Source organism: Manacus vitellinus, unplaced genomic scaffold (genome assembly GCF_001715985.3).
Source record: "Manacus vitellinus isolate BGI_N305 unplaced genomic scaffold, ASM171598v3 scaffold_7_pilon, whole genome shotgun sequence".
Lineage (NCBI taxonomy): Eukaryota > Metazoa > Chordata > Aves > Passeriformes > Pipridae > Manacus > Manacus vitellinus.
Genome location: NW_021940813.1, coordinates 28,679,127 through 28,704,814, shown reverse-complemented (window position 1 = coordinate 28,704,814; position 25,688 = coordinate 28,679,127). Strand labels below are relative to the sequence as shown.

At 39.9% G+C, this 25,688-nt stretch overlaps 1 protein-coding gene across 1 annotated transcript in view; it reads left to right on the top strand.

Annotated features, from left to right (window-relative positions):
• The window catches only part of ATP10A (ATPase phospholipid transporting 10A (putative)), a 116,197-nt gene that overhangs the window by 34,479 nt on the left and 56,030 nt on the right, over window positions 1-25,688 (top strand). The window contains exon 4 of the mRNA XM_029964774.1: window positions 14,737-14,941. Within this exon, the coding sequence (XP_029820634.1) occupies window positions 14,737-14,941 (205 nt within the window). The remainder of the gene's footprint in view (window positions 1-14,736; window positions 14,942-25,688) is intronic.

Genomic DNA, 25,688 nt, shown 5'->3' with positions numbered 1-25,688 from the left:
TGCTGCTCAGAGGTGGATCTTTGCAACACTGACAATTTTTCTGTAACCTCTCTCTTAAAACTAGTATGCCCTGTGTATGAAAATGAATGTAAATAGTCCACAGATTATTTTTAATGTCTCCTGTCTACTTTCTTGGAAGTCACTTCAGGAGTGCAGCCCTCAATATATATTCAGCATGTGAATTTGACAGATTCATTTGACAGTCTCCAGAGACTAAATATGCCTGTGTATATGTATGTGACAAATACTTTAACTTTTGCAGAACTCAGTGGTTTCCTTTTACTTTTAGAATTTATCAGGTTGGATTTTTTGAAGGCATGCTCTGTAGGACAGGAAGATTTTGGAGCTGCCTACAGATTAAGATGATATCACTGTTTCTGCTGTGTCTTGTTTGAAAAGATGAAGGAAAATGATACTCTCTATGCAGAGTTCTCAAACAAGGTTTTGGGCCAATAGCAATTTATTTTCTCATCTTAAACAAAAAATGACTAGAGATGCTTTCCAGTGCTCCATAAAACATTTTGCTTATTTTTATGTAGAATAAATGAATATAAGTCTAAAAATGTCAAGGAAACATATTTGTTTGGATTAAGCAAAAAAAAAATTACAATAGCTTAACTCTGAAGAATTTATGCAACCTTCTCACACCACACTCTTGGTCTAATATCACAGCTTATATGTAAGTCAGAGAGTTCTGAAAGTGCAGTGATGTATGGCTGTTGTCTCTATAGACAAACAGAGCTTTAGGCAGCACGCACGCCAGTAGCACGCTGGTGCGGTGACAAGTGTATGTTGGAAGGTGTCTAGAATGAATTTCTGTCCTGATGACATGAGTAATTCTTGATGTATGTTTACACAAGAAATGGATTGTGTTGAGGATAGTTGGGAAAGCATTTTCAGAATTTGTACTGTGCATTTACAAAGAGGCTTGGTCTAAATTCATGCCTGCAGATAAGAGATTATTTTCTTTGATGAGTAAGCCCCATATCAGAGGGAGATTGCAACCATGACTTTCAGTTTTAGGAGTTTTACATACTGGGGTGTCTTCCTTACAAAGACTTCTCCATAGTTAACTTCACAGATAAGAACTAAATGCAATCCACTTAATGTCTGGAATGATCAAGCATGAGGTGCTAACAGGAAAGATCAATGCTTACAGAGGTACAGCAAAGACTAGGTAAGGAGGTGGAAGGTGTTTTGTAGAGGATTTAGCTTTCAACTGGATGCAGCAAAGAGCCATTGTGTTCAAAGCCACTAATTGCTGAGGATAAAGAAGGAATGTGATTGTAGCAAAACAACTGGGGAAAAAGGATGGAGGCAAGACTGGAAATGAGTGTCTTGATAAGAGTTTGCATTAGGGAGGGAACGAAAGGCACGCATTTAAGATATGTTTTTTATGATGGGGAGAGGAGTGAAAAATAACCCTTGGTTACTGCTTTGAGTAATAGAGATGAAAATGGTGATGTATGAGCTCTAAAAAGCTGGGATTCAAATATTTTAATTTCTTTTTAATTTCTTACAGACTTGGGAGGAAGGACTAAGGGGAAAATTTTCTTTCATTAGGTCCACAACTTTTGTCTGCAGGACTAGATTGGTTTCATTTGGAACAGCATATTGAGAGATCAGATTGAAGTTCAGTTTCAAAACTAATATTCTTGTCTTTCTAAGTTAGCTTCCGCATAGAGGTTGTGGCATAAACATTTTGGTCTGTGTATGCCAGGCTGCTGAGTGCTGTTTTTCTCTTCCCACAACCAGGATAGCTGCCACCTGCTAAGGTGTTTCAGATCTCACAAGCTCTTTTAGGCTGTTTGTTTCCCCTCTGTGTTTCAAACCCTTTCAGTAAGTAGTCTCTTTGAAATGGCTTGCTCTGCACTCAGTTTCTGGGCTTTTCAAAAGCCAGTCACTTTCTTCTTTTGGCTGCAATAAAGGCCTTGAAATTTATTTTTTCTAGGGTATTGAATTTCGATGTTTTATCATTTTTCCCCCAAGGAAGGTATGAATGTGAACTACAGAGAATTTTTCTTTCTGAAGTTTGGCCAGAAAGAATGCTTTGCTGCCTGAGTTTAGACATCTGTTTAGATACATTACTGAATTTGGGCCAAGATTTGTAGCTTGGTTTTGGAGTTCAGTGAACAATAAGTGAAAATCATGCATGAACTTTTTTTTCTAATTGTGGGAACAATATTTGCAAATAATTTATTTAGTAATTTCCAAGGAAGATTGAACTTGGTGAGGTAACCCTTTTATGAAAAAAGAATCAAAGCACAATATAGATTCCTGTTAGTTGACCTGCTTAGATTTTAAAATCTTCAAAATTAATTAAAAAAAGAGGTTAGGTGAAACAGTGTTAACAAATAATGCTATTTCTTTATAATAGGGCAATAGTTAAGAAGAGTTTATATTTGTAAGTTTTTTGTTTAAATATGTAGAAATATGTACACATCTGACAACTAAAAAGCTCTTGAAAATAATCATGTTATAATCTCAATGTTTTTTTAGAAGTGTGGATAATTATTATGGGAATTATTATGGGAATATATACTTCATTGTGAAAATGTATTGTCTGGTAAACTGATGGAAACAGGCTATCAAAATTTGTACTGATGGTGTGTTGTTCTTTATAAATTAACCTTTTTATTGATGATAGTTCAGTAGCTGTGGTCAAGTGGCAAAGGTGCTTCCCTGCAGAGCTCTGTAATTACAAGGTCATTAACAGGATGAGATGTACTGTCTGCATTAGGGGACTGTAACTCATAATTCCATTGGGCTCACTATAATTCATAGTCATTTTGATTGTAAATCAGTGGGACAGGAAAGGGCTGTATTTCTCTCTGTGAAAACATTATTGTGAAAAGTATTATTCTAGCTTAGTATTTCGTATTCAACTACACTCATTGACTGGCTTCAGTAAGTTTGGAATATTAATGAGATGAAGACCAACATCTTTAATTCAAGGGAAGCAACAGATAGTATGTAAACATAGTCAAGTTGACACTGATAGCATTAAATGAATTCTTATCCTGAGTTTTTTATATGTAGGTACCTACAGTAGTCAAGTTGTTGAATCTGAACTACCCAAATGTTACTAAAGGCATCCTACGTTTCCTTTAAATAGTAGAATTTTGCATTTTCTGTTTCTCACTTCTTCAATATGGATCTCTATTATTTACTTTCACCAAGAATTTTGAATATAAAATTTGCATGTCTAAGCATAATTGTTTTGACTCAAACCTTCAAAGATTCATATCACTGCATATGATTTGCATGGAGCTTGGTCTCCTAATTCTTCTCTGATGGAAGGCAGGAACATTTTTATATTCTGTGAATTTCTGTGAAACAGCCTTATATAAGGCTGAATTCAAAGTGTTTTAGGACCTAGAGCGTAGCAAATTGAGGCTTACACGCATCCTGGTTTCAATCTAATGCAGAATCTAACCCAGTCTGTGTACTTGGGCATGAATACTGGGAAGTGCTCCCACATCCCAGTTTAGATGGGGCTTTAATGATTTTCATTAAGAAAGCATTCTTGGGAAACACCTTGTTATTATTTTATAGCAGAATTTTAGAGATTTTCAGATTTTTCAATTTTGTTTTGAGAACAATATGGTAATTTAAACGTCTGTTATTACTAAGATACAGCCTGAAGGCTGTTTGCTTTTCCTGGCATTTGTATTCTTGTCTTGCTGGGGCAAGCAGTGATCCAGAAACATAAAGACAGGCTCTATAACCTATGAGAGCAGCTAAATATAGAAGAATTGGCTAGATATAGCCTAAGAGAAGTCACTAGGTGTCAAACTTCAGCTTTGCATTTCAGATCAGCCCAAAGAACAAGTTAAGGCCTATTCTTTGCCAGCTACATGGAAATATTAGGATTCTTCTGAGTTGTAGTTCCTTTTACTGCTCCTTCCCTCTTGAGAGTGTACTGATGCTGGAGGTGGATGTTATGCTTGAATTCAGGGAGCCACTCAGGGATTTATCATAGAATTACCGTGTCATTTAGGTTGGAAAAAAATGCTAAGATCATCGAGTCCAACAGTTAATCCAGCACTGCCAAGTCCACCACTAAACCACTTCCTAAGTGCCACATCTACACATCCTAAATACCTCCAGGGATGGTGTCTCAGCCCCTTCCCTGGGCATCCTGTTCCAATGCCTAACTATCCTTTTGGGGAAGAAATTTTTCCTGATATCTAATCTAAACCTCCTGTGGCACAGCTTGGGGCCATTTCCTCTTGTGCTGTCACTTATTGTGTGGAAGAAGAGACCAACCCCCACCTCACTACAACCTCCTTTCAGGTAGCTGTAGAGAGTGATAAGGTCACCTCTGAGACTCCTTTTCTCCAGTCTAAACAACTCCAGCTCCCTCAGCTGCTCCTCATAAGACTTGTGCCCTAGACCCTTCACCAGCTCCATTGCCCTCTGGACATGCTCCAGCACCCCAGTGTCTTTCTTCTCACTGAAAAGATGTGGAGATAGACCCAAATTTTATCTAGGATAGCACCATAAATCTCCCTCTGTACCTCTTGCTGTCAACAGAGGTGTGCCTGAGTGTGCCTGAGTTTGAGGTTTTCCTGTTTATCTCCATTGAATGCATGTCCTCATACAATGAGAAAGGAATTTCTTAGAAACTCTACAGTTAAATATAATTCATAAGATTACAAACAAGTGCACCAATGCATCCTTCCAATATCCTTGCAAGTCAGTAACCCACATATTATACAGTCTCACACCTTAGTTTAGAGTAGAAAAAACTTTTCTGCAAATATACAGTAGCATCCAAATTTGTTTTCCTCTGCAAGATTGTTCCAATAATATTACAGCTAAGAGGTTTTTTCTAAATTTTTTTTTTCTTTTAATCATCACCAGTTCTGTAAGCAGTTTAGTTTTGTGTGGCACTGGAGTAACAAAGTCCAGTGTATAGGCTAAAGCTAATTTCTGGAATTGCAACCAGAAGAAATTTAGAGGCAACAACATGAAAAACATAACCTCAGTTGTTCTGAATGTGACCACTGCACCCTGGGACCCACTGAGATCTCAGCTGGTATTCAGTATTTTTCCTGTCCTCAACCTGTGCTTTAGATTGTCCAGATGAGAACAGATAAGAACATCCAAATGAGATGGATGTCATGGATGAATGTTACCCAGACAAGAATAGAACTGGAAGGAAAATGTAAAACTTAATGATTGCAGGGGGAATTGGAGAAAGTTGAACACTTATATTCAGTCTGAGACATTGATTTTGCCTGTTAAATGTGAAAATGATGAATTACAAATGTTCTTTTCACTAATTCTCTTGTTAACATTAAATAGCCAAACTATGTTAACTTCTAGAGTGCTTTACTGCAGTGGTTAGGTAACATGTGCCCTTTAGAATTTTAAAGGATATGTGCAGTTATGTGCAGAAAAGTAGTTTACCCAACTGAGTATCAGTGAACAACTCCATCAGGACCATGTATGTAATTAGCAGTAAGTACCTTTTCTGATAAAAAATCTTTCAGCTGTCTCATGTTAATCTGAAAAACTGTTGCACTTCTTCAGAAGTACATTTCTTTAGAAATTCTGTACAAATGGCTTTTTGTGTATATGTAGTGAATATACTGATGCATTGTTATGTCGTGGGTCAGGTTGTCCTGAGATCAAATGAGGCAGATGTGTAGAACAACAGGAATGAGAAGGAATAAAATTTCCATTGAAATGCCTGAATCTGTTAAAGAATGGTATTTTCCTCAGTAACTGTGCAGAGCCATGCTGAATTTACCTTTTAGGATGTACCATTAAGATACGAAGAAATCCCTTGGAATGGTCACTGCCTTAAAATGCAGTGGGAGAGCACCAAATGGAGGAGTTGGTCCACTGGAGGATTTAGTTCCCCGGATTTGTTCGTCCAGCTAGCACCTGAATGTTAGGCACTTGGATGGTATTCTCAAGTGCCCTCATACTATTAATTATTGGTTTAGGGGACAAGGACCCTGGAAGGCTTCTACATAGAGCTCATGTCTTACCAAAATTTGGCACCTAGGATCGCTGTAGGAAGAGTCCCTGCTTTTCTTTGATTGTTTAGGAAGATGCAGGAGATTTGTGTCGTGTATCTACTATTTGAGTGGCTTCCCTTCAGGCAGGGAATTGTTTCTTCTTCCATGTTTTCAGAGCACCAAGCTCTGCTGAATCTTTTTGCAGTGGCTTGGAGCAGCACTGTAATGTAAACATTCAGTGTTAATATCTGTGATGGCTCTGGTAATCAGGGTGAGAATCTTACCTGGCTGTGAGCATGGTCACATCCAGGCCGTTCTTCCACTTCTCCACCTCCTTGTGTGATATCCTTTTAGAAAGCCTCAACACTAAATGTTACCTGTCTGTCCTGCTATATATAAAGCAACTGATAGTCATCTCTCCCAGTATATCTCTTTACTGGAAGAGTGATAGGACTTTATTAGCATTTTTGCCAGTAGACATAAGAGTGTTGAGAATCATACCACTTACAGAGATCCTAATACTAGATGTCTCTCTGGAACAGCATTAGTTTTACAATCAAGTTCTAAAAGGCAGCTTTTCCTTTCTTCAGTTTGTATAAAGTTTCATTACATGTTCTGCTTTTATGTTTTATGTTGTTATTGCAACAACAAGTTTCTTGGCTGAAAAATCATTTATTCCGGGTAGCAAATATTTCATTATAGTTAACAATAGTGAGGTTTCTTTCAACACGAGGTATAATAATGGAGATAACACTGCCAAGAGAAGTTAAATTATTACTTCCACATTATAAGCCTGAATCATTGCGGTTTCCTGAGTGCTTTTTATTTCATAGCAAATTTGACTAGTAGCAGAAAAATTAACAATTTTCAGAAAGCGTAAATTTAATAAAAAGTACCTTTATGCCTCATCATTGCTATACATGCATATTTGCTCCTTGCAACTGTAAAATACATTAGCACATGCTAATCCTCCAAAAAAAGAAAAAAATTATATTTGAAGTATTTGAAGTCAATGAAAATATGTTTTAAGTGCCATTAAAATAATGTGAAGATTGCGGAGTGTATTTAGAAACTTCAGTCATGGAGAGATTTCATTCTCTTCAATGTTTCTCCAAAACACACACTATTAATCTGTTTTGTCTGATTAATATCAGATTCAGAGTCTCTTCATGATTTATTTTCATAGAAACAGATGTTATCATGTGTGGTGAAATGGAGACATATTCTGGGCACTATGTAACCTCCTTTGGCATTAACTTACGCTACATGTTTTTCCTTCATTTTGCCACAACACTGTACTTGTACACAAATGGTTCTCAGCATGTTTCCATAGATACTTGACATGTTCAGACTTTGTGCAGTGTATGCCTTGGTCTCACAGATAGCTTGTTTTTAAACTCCGAGAACTGCTACACCCGTAGTTTTCAAATCATAATTGGTACTGGTTATAAATTACAGCAGTTTTGTTCACATATTTTGGTGCTGTCCACCAGCTCTGCTGTTGTAGGCTGTGATGAGTTCATGCAAATCTCTGCTTGCCACTGAAGTGTTTATAGAGTGCTATGAACTCAATTAGTGTGAACCCTCTTCACACGTACAGGAGTGTGGGAAGTGGAGAGGTGGGGGATTGAAGGTGAAGGCTCCAACCCAGGCAAGGGAAAGAACAGACAATTTGGGAGAACTGTATGAGCATGAAGTACCTGTTGACAAACAGCTGGATGCTGGAGCCTCTCTAAAGATAGTTTGGGCTGATATGACACTTCTGTATTTGTGTTACAGTTTGAGGTTCTCCTTCAGAAGTTGCTGTTCTACTGGGATCCTGCTAATTAGCTTCAAGTGTTTTTTAATTAGCTTGCTTCTAACCAGAAGACTTGTCACGGCACTTGTAGCCAACTAATTTGAACATATTTTAAGTCACTGAGAGCAGAGATGTACCTGAAACGTATTTTGTGCTACCCCAGTTTATTTCTACCTCCTGAGATGAAGGACCTGGCTGACATCAAGAATCAGTCCAAAGTATGCCTTGTACATGCCGAACAACTCTTTCACCTGTCTTTTGTGGAGGGCTTTTCCTCTTCCACAGACTTAATTTCTTGCTGTGTTTCTTTAAAATCCTACTGGTTCAATGGCCGGCCTCAGCTGGCAGGAAAGGCAAAGGAGTCAGATTTCTTTTGAAGTGAAGAGATTGTTACTTCAAAAGCTGGTCAGCGGATGGGCTTGGACTGGGAAACAAGATTTCACTTGGATGTTTTGAGAGGCTTGAAAATCTCTGGGTTGCAGCCACAACATATGTAAGAGTTATGCTGTGTAAGCCAGATAGAACAGGCTGAACACCTCAAAAGGTACAAGAGAATATCTTCTAATCTTCTCGTAAATGTATTCTACAAAACCTGCTAAGATGAATATGGGAGCTTAGTTGGGACTAAGCTAGGGCAGAGTTACATAGAAGCACAGATGCCCCAGTCACTCACTGGATTTGATGGAGAAAATCTGCATCAGCCATCCCACTCATTAACTGTAATTTTTGTCATTGGAAAAGTACAGGAAATGAAGAACAAAGAATGATTACCCAGTAGTCCCCATCCTCTCAATTTAATGTATAAAATTTCTAGTATGCTGGCCTCGCTCAAGTGGAACAGATTACAGCTGCATAGCCTTCATATTTCTTTACTGTGCATTACTTATGATAATTTTCCCAAACTTAAAAAAAAAAAAAAAAGAGGCAAGATGTTTAGTTTTGTTATCTTAAGTAATTTTTAATAATTCCTTATTGTGCCAAAACAGTAAAAAGACATTCAAAAGAAGTAAACAATTATTTTTGTAATATTTGAATGGAGATGGTTTGAAAATCTTCAGCCTTGTGTAGATATAAACTGGTATCTACATGTCCAGAGACCAAAATTATGGGCATGATCTTTATCAGCTCACATTGCAAAGGAGACCAGAAGAGGGAAAAGCATAGTTAATAGGAAAAGAAAATGTAATTTATGAGTTTCTGTGTTTCCAAATTATAAACTGACATTCGAAGAAAAAAGTCATCAATATTTTTTGATTTGTTCAGTTTTTGCTGAACAAAGTAGCAGTTTTGCTGCTAACCAAAGCCAATCTCAAATCTGGCACAAACCTGTAGGCTGTTCTATTTTAAAACAGAGCATAGGTCAAATATGTGCAGTAGGTAGACTAATACAAATTTTTAATAGCAATAACATATTTTTCTCTGTGTTCATACACTTGAAAGGATCTTTCAGAGTTTCCTTTTAATGTTCAAAAGCAGATATGCTTTATCATGGCAAAATAACATTAACCTCTAGAGGAGTTTGACTCCTGCCTGGGCGACATTTGTTGTCGGCTAACAAGTGTTGATGTCAATGCAGCTGTACCAGCTGACTTTTTAGCTATTTATCTTTACATTTCAGTCAATGTTTACCTGCAACGATATGCTCAGAAAAGTGAAAGCACTGGCAAGTTCTGCTTCCAATTGTGGCAGAGAGAAGCATGAAGATTTACATGACCGTGGTTTTAAACCACAGATGACAGATAAATTCTTTGCATGCAAATGTATTGATAAAGATTAGGTTGTGTGCAGGAGGATGCACATTTTTAATATGTGAGCTCAACACAACACATTATAGTAGCTGGGCATAGCTGGTCTAAAATTAATAGTTCGTCAAGGTGATTTAACTAGCAAGTAACAAAAATATCCATTCCTTTTGCAGAATGTCAGTAGTTCATGGCAGCATATTGATTTGCAGGACTTTTATGTAACTCTCCAGGTTTGAAAGATTTAGTATCTCTGACTTCTTCTTGTGGTTCATCGTGGTTTGCAGCATTTGTTTCTTGTAGCATCAGCCTATTATAGGTAATAAAATGTATCTTCAGGCTTGTGATAAATGAAGGCAGGTAGAACTAGAGTTGTGGGCTGTTAGCTTCTGGGCTAAATATCCATGTCATGGTTTTATGCAACCACTGAAGGGAACTGGATTCACTGAGATGGTGCCTCCTATTCCTTGTTCCTGCCAGAATTCTTCAAGCCTTTCAGCAAAATATTTCAGGAGGCTTGATGATGTTTACTTAAACTTGCCGAAAGCTTTTGTTAAAAAGGCCCTTGCAAACAGTGCCTGCAGCTGCCACAAATGAGTGGTTTAGTCCACTTTAATAGTCACCATCAAAGGTATTAGCAAAAGCAGGGTTTAATGTAAATTTGTGAAAGTGTGACTTAACAGAGTTTGATGGCAAGGTTCATTCTATTACTATGTTGATGACGCATTCAAGGAAAATAGAATCAATTTTGTGTGATTTACAAAGGGGTCAGGGATGCAAAAGGGTAAGGTCGCACGGGGTAATGGAGATTTCTCTGTTGAGTCATGAGGTTTGGAGTGGACCCTCTTGCTTTCTAAACTTCTCATGGAACCTAGGTGCAGCTCAATCCAAACTTAGTCTCAGACTTGGTCAACAGGATATCTAAGGGATTTAATAGGGAAATCCTGCTGTTGGGTCACAAGATTCAGAATAGATCCCCTTGCTTTCTAAAGTCCTGATGGAGCCTAGGTGTGGCTGAGTCCAGTCTTAGCCTCAGACCTGGGCAAGAGTTTATGTCTGGAGGATTTAGCAGAAGTCAATTATCGACTTAATTTAGTGATTCAGTAAGATTAACTATAATCACAAGAGTAACTCAGTTTATCTGTAGGGTGTTTAAATCAATTCACACATGCACACACACAGACACAAAGATGTTACGTGTATATATATATATGCACAAAGGTACCTGTTAAAAATTCCACTTGAGTGTCAGTGAAATACTCATTTGGAATTTCTCAATGGGAGAAGCTTGAACCTCAAGGAGTGGGGGATATCAGCCCAGGACCAGTCATCAGCTTTTGGTGACAGTCCTCGGAGTATTGCAGCTTGAGAGCTTGCGAGCTCTGAGAGGCATCCCACTCTGATGCTGATGCAGCCTGCTGTGGTTCAGGAGAGCTCAAAGGGCCTCACTTAGGACCTCTCTTTATAGGGTCGTAAAATGATTGGCTTCAGTCATTAATCAGCTTCCATCCTGACCATAACCCAAGTCGATAATTCCTGAAATTATTCAAAAGTCCAGTAACAATGGGGTACCATTCCACTGGAGTTATGATACAGGTGAGTAATGTTCTAAGGCTATTAGGGGATGACTGATTATTTCTCGTTCCTCTCCTTGGTCAGGCAACAGGTGTTCCTGATATAAACAGTGTCACTCTGCCTTAGCCACATAAGAGTTCCTGGTATGGTCAAGGGACACTTCATCGCCCAAGTCATTACACAAAGGCTAAGGACTAACAAGAATTACTGAGATTGTAGAACAGACTTGATGAGGTAGAGCAGAGGGGTGGGGGATGCACCACCACAGAAGCCCTGTCCTGAGACTGCAGAGGACTGTCATCATTTTGGGCTCCTTCTCGTATGTAAAGTCCATCATTCCTAACTCTCTATATCATAAAACTTTACTGGTGCAGTATAACAGCAAGAATAAACATTTAGTAGGTGATATAAAACTTGGACAACAAAGTCCTGTCTCTGCAGAATCAATGGCAAAAATTTAACTTTATCTCTGGGGTCACTTGTGCTTGCACTGGCTAGAGGTATGATGGTTGTCTCGAGGTGAGCAAACCTGCGTGTTCAGAAGATTAGGCTGATCACGTTAAAGGAATGCTCTTTAAGGACTGATGTATTCATAGTTCAGCTAGTGTGACCCACCCCATCTGAAAACAGTGTTATGCCATACTCTGCAGAGAACACTTGCTGTGACTATTCATTGGCTGCAATGAGACAAGTTCAAAGCTGTGCTACAGGCCATAGAGCAACCCTGTTTGAAGAGGATTAGAAAGCAATTTTCCATGAAGACAGCAATTTTCCATCCACTACCTGACCCTTGTTAGAGCTGATCGAGTGGAATACTGAGCCAAATTGTTCCTGTGTGTCTGATGAAGGCAGTTGTGCTCTCGGGCCCTGGTGCATGTGCAGGAGATCTTGCATTCGTGGATTCATTGAATCACAGAATGGTTTGACTTGGGAGGGGCCTTTAAAGATCATAGCACAATAGCCCTGCCAGAGGCAGGGCCACACTTCATTATTATATCAGGTTGCTCAAAGCTCCATTTTGAACACTTCCAGGGATGAGGCATTGACAGCTACACTGGGCAAGGAGTTCTAGGTCCCGCCAGCCTCATCATAAGAAATTTCTCCCTTATGTTTCATCTAAACCTACCCTCTTTCAGGTAATACCATTACCTCTTGTCCTATGACTACAGACCCTGGTAAAAATTCTCCGTCTTTCTTACAAGCCCCCTTTATATATTGAAAGGCCACGATAAGGTCTCCCTGCAGCTTTCTCTTCTCCAGGCTGAACAACTTCATTTATTCCAGCAGAGCCATTTGGCCTTGTGTTGCTCGATATCCACCCTTCCTGCTACAGTGCATACAGTTGTGGCAGTTGCTAAGCATGTCAGGGATGAGGAAATGCTAAAATAGCAATGCTTTTCAAACAATAGAAATTAAATAAAAAATAGTAGTGCTTATAGCATAGTATGGGACTACTTGCTGTTTTTAGCCTGATCATGCTTTTGTACTGCTGCTCATTGTACATGCATTTGTACATCAGCCAGTTGCACAGTTAAATTAAAAAGAATGAAAAACAACAGAACATGTAAAGGGATTCAGAGTTACCGATTGCAGAGCTAACAAACCCTTCAGATCTGCAGTGCGGTAATTTGTACTGTTATGGTGCAGTGGGTTTCAAAGCAATTCATACTCACTAGCAAGACAAGTTAAATGTTTGTTTCAGCCTGATTGTGAAGAAAATGGGTAATTTCAGCACTTAGTATGTGCATTACCTGCCTTTGTTAGATTATAATGTTTTACACTTGGCTCTTACTAATCCTTTTCAGGCTTTATCAAGATGGAAATCACAGCCATAATTTTCATTCTTCCCCTTATAAATTGGAAGTAATGAAAAGACAATGAAAAAATTCTGGGAGGTAAAACCTGATCTGATACATCCTTGTTATGCTACCTGACCCTTTATTGTTCAGGATTTGGGCTAAATATGTGAATAAATGGCAATTAAGTTACTAATTCCTGTAACACCAGCGAAGGCATGACTATCAGTACCTCCAAACAACATTGTTAGGACTTCCTTGTTTCCACTTGGTTACAAATCTATTCATATTACTACTGAAAGTGATGTATTTTAAAATAATATACTTTAAAAAACAAAATAGCTGCCACCACTCCTAACCCTCCCTCGGAAACCCATTCTGCCAGTTAAAATCACAGAATCATAGAATCAACTGGGTTGGAAAAGACCAACCCTTGATCCAACACTGTTGTGGTTGCTAGACCATGGCACTAAGTGCTACATCCAGTCTCATCTTAAAAACCTCTAGGGACAGTGAATCCACCACCTCCCTGGGCAGCCCATGACAATGTCTGATTACTCTCTCTGTACAAAATTCCTTCCTAATATCCAACCTAAACCTCCCCTGGCACAGCTTAAGACCATGCCCTTTTGTCCTACTGCTGGTTGCCTGGGAGAAGAGACCAACGCCCACCTGGCTACAACCTCCTTTCAGGTAGTTGTAGGGAGTGATGAGATCTCCCCTGAAAGTGCTATCCCAGGAGATCATCTCTGGTGACAGTGGCAGTGACAACCATCTTGGTGCTCACACGGCCAAAGGCCTTCTGAGAGCTTAAAAAAGTGTTAGAATAGCAGCTTCCCATTTTCGGGAGGTGTTTTGCCAAGTCAGTATTGTGGCTGTTTTGAAATTAATTTCTTTCAAAAGCACAACAGAATAAAGCAATTTCCACAAATGCCAAGAAAACAGGTGAGTCTGTGCGTGCCATAAAACTAAAACCTGAAATTTTAGCTAAAATTAATTAAGCAATCACCTGTTCCTTTTTCCCCTGGCTCTCAAGAAAAAGTTAAAAAATAAAAGAAGCAGCAAACTAGCATGACCTTTAAAACTAGAGAGGTTTAGTGGTTCTTTTCCAAAATGAAAGGTTCAGGGTAACTAAGCAAAAATTAGTTATGTAACAGACAGCATTAAGGCTAGAATGGAAATACAGCAGAAATACTTTAAAGAAATGACAGTGTCCTTTCTCAAAAGAGCAACTGGGACTGCATTTTCACACATGACATGTCCTTGTAATTCTACATTTAGTGATGAACAGTGCAAATTTCTCTCAGTTAGGAACTTTGTCCAGATATCATGTGCAGCACTATACAGAGTTTGTCCCTGTTGTAAGAGGGAATAAGTGGAAACTGTCTGAGGGTGCATCAGAGGGTGGCACATGATGGAGGACATTCAGTAGTCAAGCAGGTGTTCTGCACCCAGACCTGTTCTCATATCCCCCCCTTGCCATAAAAGTGACTCCACACATTATGGACAATGGCTCCCTCCCCTTTACGGGATCAGATGGGTGACTCAGAGCATGGAGGGAGGGAAAGGAGAATATGTGAAGCTCCTGTTTATCCTGCTTAGTCAAGTCTAACCTCAGCATGTCCTCTGGGTCTTAAAAGAGTGTCTTGGTAACTCAGACCTGGTTCTGAGTCATTGGGAAGTGACCTCCTGGCACTCTGCATTGGCTTTTCCCAGAGTGATTGGAGAGTTCCTGAGAATCTTCCAAAGGCGCTGTACTCCTGATACAAATCAAACCAGATCTATCAGAAGCATCTCAGTCTGTGCATTTTTTTTTGATTTATGTGTCCTGTAAATGTCCTCTTTTTTTTCAGAAATGAGAAGAAATATATAAGCAGATACTGGAAAGAAGTGAAAGTCGGAGACTTTGTACAGCTTCGCTGTAATGAAATTATACCTGCTGACATATTGCTGCTCTCCTCGAGTGATCCCGATGGGCTGTGCCATATAGAAACAGCTAACCTGGATGGTGAAACTAACTTAAAACAAAGACAGGTGGTGAGGAGGTTCTTAGAGCTGGTAAGTCATCATTTAGGATAAGAATTGGTAAACAGTAAGTAGCTGTTTACCAATACACTCCACACCAGCTAAATCTGATTGTTCTAGTAGTGCTAATGAATTACTGTTATGGTTGTCATTAAAATGAGAGCACTTGCCAACAACTGACCTCATCATAGTATCAGAAGTTTTACCATAATTTTTCCCTGAATCTGAATAAGAATTATTTGGGGCAATTGTGTGTGGTTGGAAAATGTTGGGGGTTTTTGATGGCTTCTATTGTAGCTTGATTCTTGAAAACACATTTTAACTGCCCAAGGAGAAGATACTTAAATATAAATAAACACTTTTCCTGCCTGTAAACCAGATCAGTTTCAATTAGGAATTTGCCTGAAACTGTGTTGCAGAATATCCCTCCAGCACTTGGAGCATTAAAGCTTGCAAGATTTAAAGGGACAGCGAGCATGCATTCTGGAGTTGTCTGTGTTCAAAAACTGTTTTACTGCTCTCTCACTGTGCTTATCTCTGCCCAACAGTACTATTTTGAAACAAAACATAATCCAGGTCAGTTACTGTCAGCAGAATTAGAGGAAATTACCTGAAGTTTTACTTGCTTTAATGGTGTTACTGAAATACTATTTATTTGTGTGCACTCCTCTCCCGTCATTCTTACCAACTAACTCCAGTTTCCTGTATTTGTCAGAAAAAAAAAATATTTTTTAGAATTCCACTACATCTTTTTCCTAGTAGCTCTTCTCATTTGAGAGATTTTGTACTGAGGTAGATCAGCATTAATGAAGTTAAAATCCAACCAAGAGAAAAAAAGTCAGTGTGCCTTCCAAATAATTCTTTATGGTAGGTAGATCCTTTCTCTGAATAGCTTGTAAAAACATGAGATAAAGACTTGTTTAATCTTCAGTGATTTCCACATAGAATTTAGACATGACATGACAGCTACCAACATGGCAAGAAGCTTAATCAGCTGCAAGCCAAATGTTTCAAAAACTCTGATTGTTTCAAAGAAGTTAATTGAATTGCTTCTCAAACATCCCATCCTGTTCCCGCTGAGAGGAAATTTCTCCCAGTGGATAGGGCATCAGGGAGGTGCTCAAAGATGTATCACGGTTTTGTGCCAATATAGAGTTCCTTTGTGACTTCAGGTACATTACGTAGAACAAAATCTGTAGATTTTATCTAGGTTACTGAACACAGGCATGTTTTGCATTTGTAGGTACAGTTATAAGGTAAGGACACGTCCCAGCTCTGTCTCACAATGACCCAGGAAGGCACCAGGTCCTCCACTCATCCACAGCAGATGGTTGGATTTCTGTAATCCAAGACCACTGGACACGTAGCAGTAGGTGTTGGTAAACATGGTGAAAGGAATTAATGTGTCCAAGTACAAATCATCAGAAGATTAGCTTTCAAGACTCTTGCTGCCCAAAGGAGTCCCTTATGCTGTCTTGGGATCCCAGGCCTCCTGGCAGTATGTAGTGACTCAGCTCTATTCCTGGAAGCTGGCAGGCTGAGAGGACACCTGCCAACCCTACAGACTCCCCTGCTCCTGTGAGCTGTGGAGCCTAGATGTGTGCCTGAACCATCAGTTGTGGAGACACTTCTTTGTCTTCAGCCAGTGATTACATGCATACATTGACACAGTAGGAAAAACCAGGAGGGACTACCCCTGCAATCTCATCTTTGGCATATGTGATGAGGTTTTGTACAGTTTGACTGGACCTGTAACCATTGGACTGTTGTGTGGAAGTGAATGATTTTCTCCTCAAACAGGTTAAAGGTTATCAAAGATTGAATTGGGTCCTGTTGGGGAAGAAGGCTGAGGAGACAGTTCTTGCCTAGGGAAGCATAGCTAACTTTATGTGCCAAGCACATCAGGGTATACGTGGCGTGGCTTGCTCAGCATACCCTGCTTTACTGAGGAAATCTGTTATCATAGAGATACTTAGAGTCAGCTTTGTAGACACCTGGCACACTTTGGATTTCTGGCTCATCCTCCTTCCATATCTTAGTTCTCTCTATTATAAGATGATTATGGAACTTTTCTATCTCAGAAGTGTGCTCCGCAAAATGGGGATAAATAATTTTTTAAATAAATTTCAGATTACAAGATGCCATGCTACAATAGCAGTGAGGTCCACAGTAAATTTTCAGGGATTAAACTGGGGGCACTGACAGAATGCTCATTCATTCCAATGAAAACAGGACTGGTCCTCAAGGAGTCAAGTATTGAAAGAGAGCCTGTAAAAAAACCACATGTGACTACCTCCACTCTCTTAAAATAGCTGAGAAAGCAGGAAATATCCAAGCCTGGGTTCCTGCATCAGCTAAGTTGTAGCAAAGTGCACCCTTGAAAGTACTAAGTCTTCAGCAGCTGCAGCATCACAGAACCTCTCTGTAACAGCACCCCATAAGTTATCCAGGAGAATACTTGCCATCCTCATTAAAGTCCTGGCCAAAACCTGTCTATGCAAACTGTTAATTCATGCAGCAGCATTAGCTTTCACACTCCATACTAGTGGGGATAGACTCATACTCGTTCTTGAAAATACTGCCCTGCTGAGAGACCAGTGAAATTGAGGGAGCTGCTTGGGAAATGTTGGATGAATAGTAGGACCATGGCCAAGTAGCATGGATGGTGATGCCTATCTGTTGGATTGAAGTGTAGTTCCTGTTTGGATATGTCTTAAGTTGTGACAACTAGAGAGAACTTATTGTTAGATCTCATAAAATTTTCTTGCACCTAGTGCTAACCATCCTTTTGCCAAACCTCAGAGAAGCTCATTCCCAAATGTCTTACAGGATCCGCATCCCAACCTGTTCATGTATTGTCCAAGAATGCTTTTACATTTTTTATTAATACTGTGCTCAGCAGAACAACTCTCCATCATGTTCATAGCTGTTTTGTTCTGTGTCATTCTGCAACCCTGTTGTTCAAGCAGGAAAACAAACAAATAGATTATGTAGTCCTGGCCCTCTCTTTCCCACACTGCTAAACACTTTCCCTACCTCCCTTACAGAATGACGTGTCTTGTCATGTGGCTTATCACAGGACAAGAAATAGATTTTTTTGGAAGCTTCTTCTTAAAACATCAACTGTCAATAGCTGTCTTTGAATACTGTCTCTGTAGCAGTATCTTAAGTATTTAAAAGAAACTTTTACAAAGCTTGGCCTGTCTGTGCTTTGTATATGAGCTAACTGATAACTTCTGAACACATGCCAGTGAAGCAGGTCAACAAAGGATAGCTATTTCTATACCAGTAATTCTGCTGGGCATGGGAATGGAGTGGGGGTGGGAGTAGGAACCGTTGTTTTAAGCTACTTGTATGCTTTTCTGATTCTGTTCCTGCCCTGTGTGCACTCATGCAATTTACAGTCACACAGGTCTGCACCGAGCTCTCATAGAGAGCCTGGTAGCCAATTTGGGGTCCCTGAAATGGGGTGTGCTCTGCACGGTTTTCTTGCAACCACAGCATTTTCTCTAAATGCCCTCTCCAAAGGCCAGCAAGCCCAGTGCTGTTATGTTGGGTACAGCTGCCCTCTGGAAGGGCCACTGTTCTGCCAGCATCCTCTGAAGAATCTGTGTGTCTCTTTTCAGAATCAACAGCATATAAGGTCCATAGTCTCAGAGAGTAAACGGTTTTACGGCTTCTCCCTTCCAAATCTGTGTTCACAAAAGTACAGTTCTGCTATCTTTTTAGCCTGACTCTTGAAGAAGCAATAAGCAATTATAGAAGCTTTTCTGTATCCTCGTCTCCAATGCTTTGGAGGCATTATTTTACTTTAAACATATGCTCAGAAGATCCAAGATCAGCATTTGTGGGCTTGTGAATTCCAAGAAACTGCTTTCCTTTATAGTGCAAGTGACCAGAAATATTGTTTATTTTAGTACTGCTTTGAATTGTCTGAGTAATTTATGGTAGACTGGGAACACACTGCTTGTTAGCTTTGTATGTTTGTTAACGAATGGGATATGTCTGACATAAATCTGTATTTTCTGTACATGATTCTATACTGTATCAGTACACAAGCAGTGAGAAGACTGCTTGATATATTCCTCTGTGGCTTCCATGCCTGAAGACACCAGTTTGAATCTATACCTTGTTGTTGTACACTCAAAATAGTCAGTCAAGAAAAAAGAAAATCACTCAGTGAGTAGGTTAAAAAAGAAAAAAGTAAACAGGAGAGTTTTCAAAGACCTTGGCATTTTTTCCTCCAAGGCTTTAAATACTGTGTTCTTGTTATTCTGCTACTACAGCAACAGGATGTGTTAGAAATGTTTAAAATAGTCAGAAACATATTTCTGAATGCTATGTCTTTAAAACCAAAAGGATAGTGCACCGTCTTCACCCTGAAGTACAAATCAGGTCCATGTGTGCAGCATGACACATTGGCAAGTGCAGCTAAGGAAAAGCACTGTACTAAATCTCACCATGAGTGATCTAACAGTGCTAGCAGTGACCAGTAAACATCTCTTGGAAAAAGAAAAACAAAACAACTGTTTCTTGGTATTCTACCAGTTTCCTTCTAATTTCAAACCCAGTCTCACTGCTACCGAGTCCCAGCAGCCATTTCTGGTGTGCTGGATCTAATAGGAGACACAGTAGGCAGGAGGAATCAATGTGTTTTCTGTGCTACTCGGCAAGCTGCTGTGCCACCACACCCTCCACATTGCTTATGGAATGTTTTCCAGCCATCTGAGACGTCATGTCAGCCACTCTTCAGAGAGTGGATAAGCAGATACTTTGGGCTGTGAGAGCTCAAAACTCCCTTTCAGATTTCATAAACTTGATTTAGGATATTTTGATAGTATGAATCTAGACTCATGAAAAACATTTACATTTCCTTGCTCCACTGTTTTTACTCACTATGCCTTTAACAAAATCCACAAAAACTCACTGTGGATTCTGGAGCAGCTTATGGTTTATTAACCAGTGCCTGTGTCCTGGATGTTTATGTGGAAAGCTTCAGTTCAGCTGAAAGCTAAGCTAAATGTAGCAGCTGCCATCCCCTGTGAGGAGGTGCATGTATCTCTCTCAGAAGTGGTGAAGATAGGGGATGCATTTTTTTTTCCCTCTCATTTTTTCCCAAGAGTAGAACTTAGTTTAAAACAAGCTTATAGTAGCATGATTAAACAGGTTTAGATAGGCCTTGCAAATGACTCTGTGACTGCTTATTTACTTTGTCTAAAAAGCACATCTGAATTTGTTGTCTGCCTGTTTGGGAGGTTCATTTGCATGCAGACTAGCACCAAAATAACTCATGAGTCTCATTTCCTCTCAAGTCAGTTTGTGAACCCTTTTGGAATATGTATAAACGCAGAGCCTATGCTTACTGCAGGCATATTTGCTCATCTGTCCCAGCCTGGAAGTTGGGCTAAATTGACAGATCCAGCTTTTATTCCAGCCCTACATGTTCCTGCGCTGTGCTGGAAATACACTGGGTACAGCTGAACTTAGAGAAAACAGTCCCACAGCTCCCTGTTCTAAGCATTAGGCCATTTATACCATTTATTTCTTTCCCTATGAGTCCTAGGCAGAAGCTGACCCAGAAGAGAAGCAAAGATTGCTTTCTAGAAGGGCTGCCTTGTAAGCCTGACTGTTGGTGGCTCCAGGTTGCTCTGTGCTTTGGCAAGGGCAATTCATGCTAATTGCATGTAAACAACTCACAGGACAGCCTTGGTATCTCAGTGTAGATATTGCTTTTGCATTCAGTTTTTACTCACTTAAAGAAAAATTAAAATAAAAAAGAAAAGAAAATAAAGTGATTTTCAAATTTTGGTTTAGTCTAAACTGATCTAAGATTTTCTTGTGCATCAGTCTGCATTGACTAAACTAGCCCAGTTTGAGAGAACAGCTGAAGTTAAACCAGCTCAACTTCCAGGCAGGCTAGTTTTCGACTTACCTGTTGATATGAGCTTGTTATCTCAAAGAGTGTGATTGGATCTTTTAAAGCAAGACAAGAGCAGATATAGCTATACTCTCACTGTTGCTTCCTGTCCTACGAGTACCCTCAGGCTATCATCTCCCTGCAATTTACTGGGAATAGTACACTATTATAATCAAGTAGATGTGAACTAATCAGTGTTGTTTGACTCAGTGTTGTTTTGACTGTAAGTACTTTAACAGGGAAGAATCAGGCCACAAGAACAACCACTGTCTCTCTTTTGGGGGTTATTCCTTGTGCCTTTCTTTTTTGCAGTATTTTGAGAAGGTTCATAAGGTGATGAAAAGTGGCTTGAAAATTCCAGATATGCACATGTTAAAATAGCAGATTAGTGCTCCATCCCACACATGTTGCCAAAATTAGATTTCCCTAAGGGAAAAGACAGTTTAAAAAAAAAAAAAAACCAACAAGCAAAAATAAACAATGATTTTCCCTATACTCTGCCAGGATATAAAATTAAAACTTTTTTTTCTTTAGTTTTACACTTTAGCTGAAGATAAACCTTGTAAAAACGTGTGTTTCTCAGTGCAAAATGCAAGCATATCACACCCTATGAAGGTCTTTTGTTTGAGGTCATACCTTGAACATTTGTTTCTTTGATGAGGGGTGAATTCCTATGAAAATCTCTACACCTATATTGTTATATCTTTTATTGGATAGTATTGTGTTCAGAGATGACTTGTGTGGAAACCATGGGCATGTCTAGTTAAAGAGGAAGTAATACTGCCTCTTTAACAGAGAAACAAATGCATAACAGATACATGCAGAACAACCTGATGCAGAGTAGGACCGAAATCAGTGCTGTGGCAAACTTTTTGTGAACTAAAAGTCCTAAAGGAAGGCTGAGAACAGTTTTTCACTCCATGCCATTTAGTCAGTAGTCTCGCACTGGAAGGGATGGGGAAATAAAAACTCAAGAATGATGGTTCACTTCCTCTTTGGTCAGCCTTGAGCAAGGTTAACATCTCTTTCTAGTTTCCATTGTGCAGGTGTCCAGGCCACAAGTTTGAGTTTCGAGAGAGCACCATTAGAGGGACAAAGAATTTGAATAACTGTAAGCGAAAATTTTGGATAGAATAATCTAAGCATTGGGGGAAGAGGGGGAGGGCAGAGAGAGAGTCCAGTTCTGAAGAGTGCTAGAGTACTTCTACCATTGCCATTGGTCGTTTAGTTTTGTGTTTAAATATAGGTTAAAGGGGCAAAATTGATGAATCTAAGTTTGAGTGTCATGGTTGTGAAGGACCTCTCATCCCTAGAGTAATCCTTCCAGCACTGGTGGAACAGTGGTAAATCCATGTAAGGAAATGCATTATGCCAGTGCTTATGCTGCATCTGACCTCTAGAGAGGCAGGATATTTCATTCTGTATATCAATAGCTCAGCATTTCTTCATTCTGCTGTTTCTTTGAAAAAGCATTAGAAAACAAGAGAGCATTTCAGGTCCATAGAGAGTATAAAATGCTATATGGCTTTCCTGTTATAGAAAAGTAAACATCTACATTTAAAGCAAGTTAAGAAGAAATTTTCCAATTTTTTTTTGTCTTGACTTTTCTGATGTAGCCTAATTCAGTTTTACTGAACAAAAGCTTATTTCTAGAACTGTTTATTCCTTAGCCATACATATGCCTGAGAATAGGAAATATTTGGAATATGTTCTTGGAAATGAGATTTTCTAATATGACACTGAGAACTCCCTGATTTTAGGACCGGGATTTTGAGCTGGAAATACATCATATTACACTTCCCTCTGATACCACCATCCCAGGTGACAGTATCAGTAGTTAGAAAAGGATGGAAAGACCTTTTTTTCCAGAGCAGAAGGGTTCACAGTATTAAACCACATGTAACTCCAGCTATAATAGTATGGTCTCACTTTCCTTTGAAAGTACTGAGGTGGAGAAGGGGTCTGCTTTTCTGCCAGAAAAGGCAGAGCAATGATATGAGGAACTCCTCTATTTATTTCAGCATCAACAATATGAACCCTCATCCCACTTCTCTTTTCTCCACCTGCTGCTACCCTCCAAGTCTTTTACACAGTTTAGTACTGATAAGACCACAGAGGTCAGTACAAATTTGCATTAAAATTACATGGGAAGTGGCTGGCTGTATGTCTCAAAACTTATTTCAATAAAACATGAAAATTTGCATTCATTGGTTATACTTGGGTTCATACTTTCAAGCTCTGCTATGACTCTGTGATGGTCAGATACTTCACATTATGTGTATGTGCTCATGAAAGAGCGAACTGTGGTTATCCTGTACGTGCATGACTGGACACTGGACTGTTCTCCACACAGAACTGTAGTGGTTATGCTTCTTTTTTCGTAGGAGAAGTGTTCCAGCCCTCATATCATTTTTGTGGCCCTCCTCTGGATCCACTCTTACCAGTTACATGTCTTACTTATAGCAGAGCTGGATACAGTACTCCAGGTGGGGTCTCACAAGAGTGGAGTAGAGGGGCAGAATCACCTCCCTCAACCTCCTGGCCACGCTTTTTTTGATGCAACCCAGGATACAGCTGGTTTTCTGGGTTGCCAGCACACATTGTCAGCTCATGTTCAGTTTTTCATCCATTAGTATCCCCAATCCTAATCCCCAGGGCTGCTGTCAATCCATTCATCCCCCGGCCTGTATTGATACTGGAAGTTGCCTTGACCCACGTGCTGGACCTTCCCCATAGCCTTGTTGAACTTCATGAGGTTTGCACAGGCCCACCTTTCAAGCCTGTCAAGGTCTCTCTGGGTGGCATCGCTTCCCTCCAGTGTGCCAAACACACCACATAGCTTGGTGTCATCTGCAAGCTTGCTGGGAATGCATTCAGTCCCACTGTCTATGTCACTGATGGCCGGTGGTCCCCAGTACAAACCCTTGACGGACACCACTCACTGGTTTCCTCTTGGACATCAAAGCATTGACTACACCTCATTGGACAGGGCCATCCAGCAAATTCCTTATCCATCTATGAGACCATCCATTAAACCTGTGTCTCTCAGATTTAGTGGCAAGAATGTTGTGGAGGAACATATCAAAATCCTTGCAGAAGTCCCAAGTAGATGACATATACCCAGAGAATAATTTGTGAGGAAAACCTGAACAAGAATAATAGACTCCTTTGTTCTGCTGTGCTCTGATTGAACAGGTCATATTCATGTATGTCTTACGTCCACACTTACCTGAACAAAGCATATAGACTACTGAAGGCAAGACTATGCAGGAACTTTGTAACCATTGTGTGTGCCTGAAATGTGAGGCTGACTAGAGTGCTGAACTGGGAAGTGAACCTCACCTCTACCACAGTGATACATTTTCATTCCCCTCAGCTCATTTCCCAGTTTTGGAACTGGCAAGGCCATTGTGAATTTCTCTTCATAAAATACATGCAATCAGCTGGTATCTGAAAAAAAGTCACTCTTGAATTCCTTGAAAAGGTGTACTCCACTTTGCTACCCATGACTTTAGCATGTTGATTGAAAAGGAACTTGTTCAGTAGAATAGATAGAAGATGAAAATAGTTCAGAGGGGAAGCTTTTAGCCAAAGTATTCTGCAGACATCCCAACTTCCCCCATGTACTGTACATGGCAACCACAGCCCTGTTGCCTTCAGACTGACTTAATCTTCACACTGCACTTAATCTTTCTCCACTCTCTCCACAGGGCTAAGAGGACAGAACAGAAACAGCTGGGATTAAGTGGAGAAGGTGCACTCTTCTTGCCGTGTTTGCAGTAGGGCAGGCATGTGATGGTGAATGTTGAAACAAAATACAAATCCAAGTGAAGACATCATGCCAGTGTCCAGCTTGGGGAGTTTTGACTTGGTTATAACGCCTTCTCAACTGGAAATGCCTGTGGAAAGGCTGAAAAAACTGTGATAGTGCCGATATAAATGCTGCCTTGTAGTATGTGGAATAAAAGGTGTCTTTTCATTAGGACTGCTTCTTTCCCTCTGCGCTCCCCTGCCATTGCCAGGGCCTGAAGTCTCTCAGTTCCTTAGGCAATTGCTGTATGTTACAGGTTTCCTTCACATCCTAGAGATGTTTCTTAAACATAATAACTTGCAAGGTAAAGATGCTTTCATCTAGATATCCTGTCTTCAGGTTGAGGTGGGCTCATCAAGCTTTGGTCTGTTTAACTGCATCCTGACACTACAGCTGCTACTTTTAGATTTTACCATTCATAAGGAAACCCCTGCATTACCAAACAATCTCTCTCCTTTCAGGACTCTGATGTTTTGGGTTTGATTTGTAGAATGATGTAAGAGCAGTGCTTAACATTTCCTCTTCTGGTTGAAGAGTCTTAGTCCTTCCCACCGCCATTTCTTCTGGCAGAACTTCATCCCACAAGAAATCAGACTGGCCAGCAGCCTGGACCAGAGCAGGAGTAGGGCAAGGTATATTCAGAAGCTGATCTGAGCTGTTGTCCTTCTCCTTTAAAATGAGTCTGCAATGCTTTTGCTACTAATCAAGTGACGTTTTCATCCAGCAGTTACAAAATGCAGCAGAAAGACTGCTGGAAATCTCTCCAGAAAGGGGGAAGAACTGAAGAGTTGGAACAGTTACATCTGTCTGTAACCATGAAGCGAACAACCTCTGCAGGAGCAGTGTGGGTTGTACACAGAGTTTTGTGAGCCCTTGAGAGGCTTCGTTTGTGGTTTAGTTGAAGCGCTGAGCTAATGCTGAGGTTGGCTCTTACAAGATGTGAGCCCATTCATTTATTTCAGTGACTGGCTTTTGGAACAGGCAGATACCACTTTCTTAATTGTCCAGATCTGGGTCTGTATTTCAGCCTTGACAAACACTGTTCTCTTACC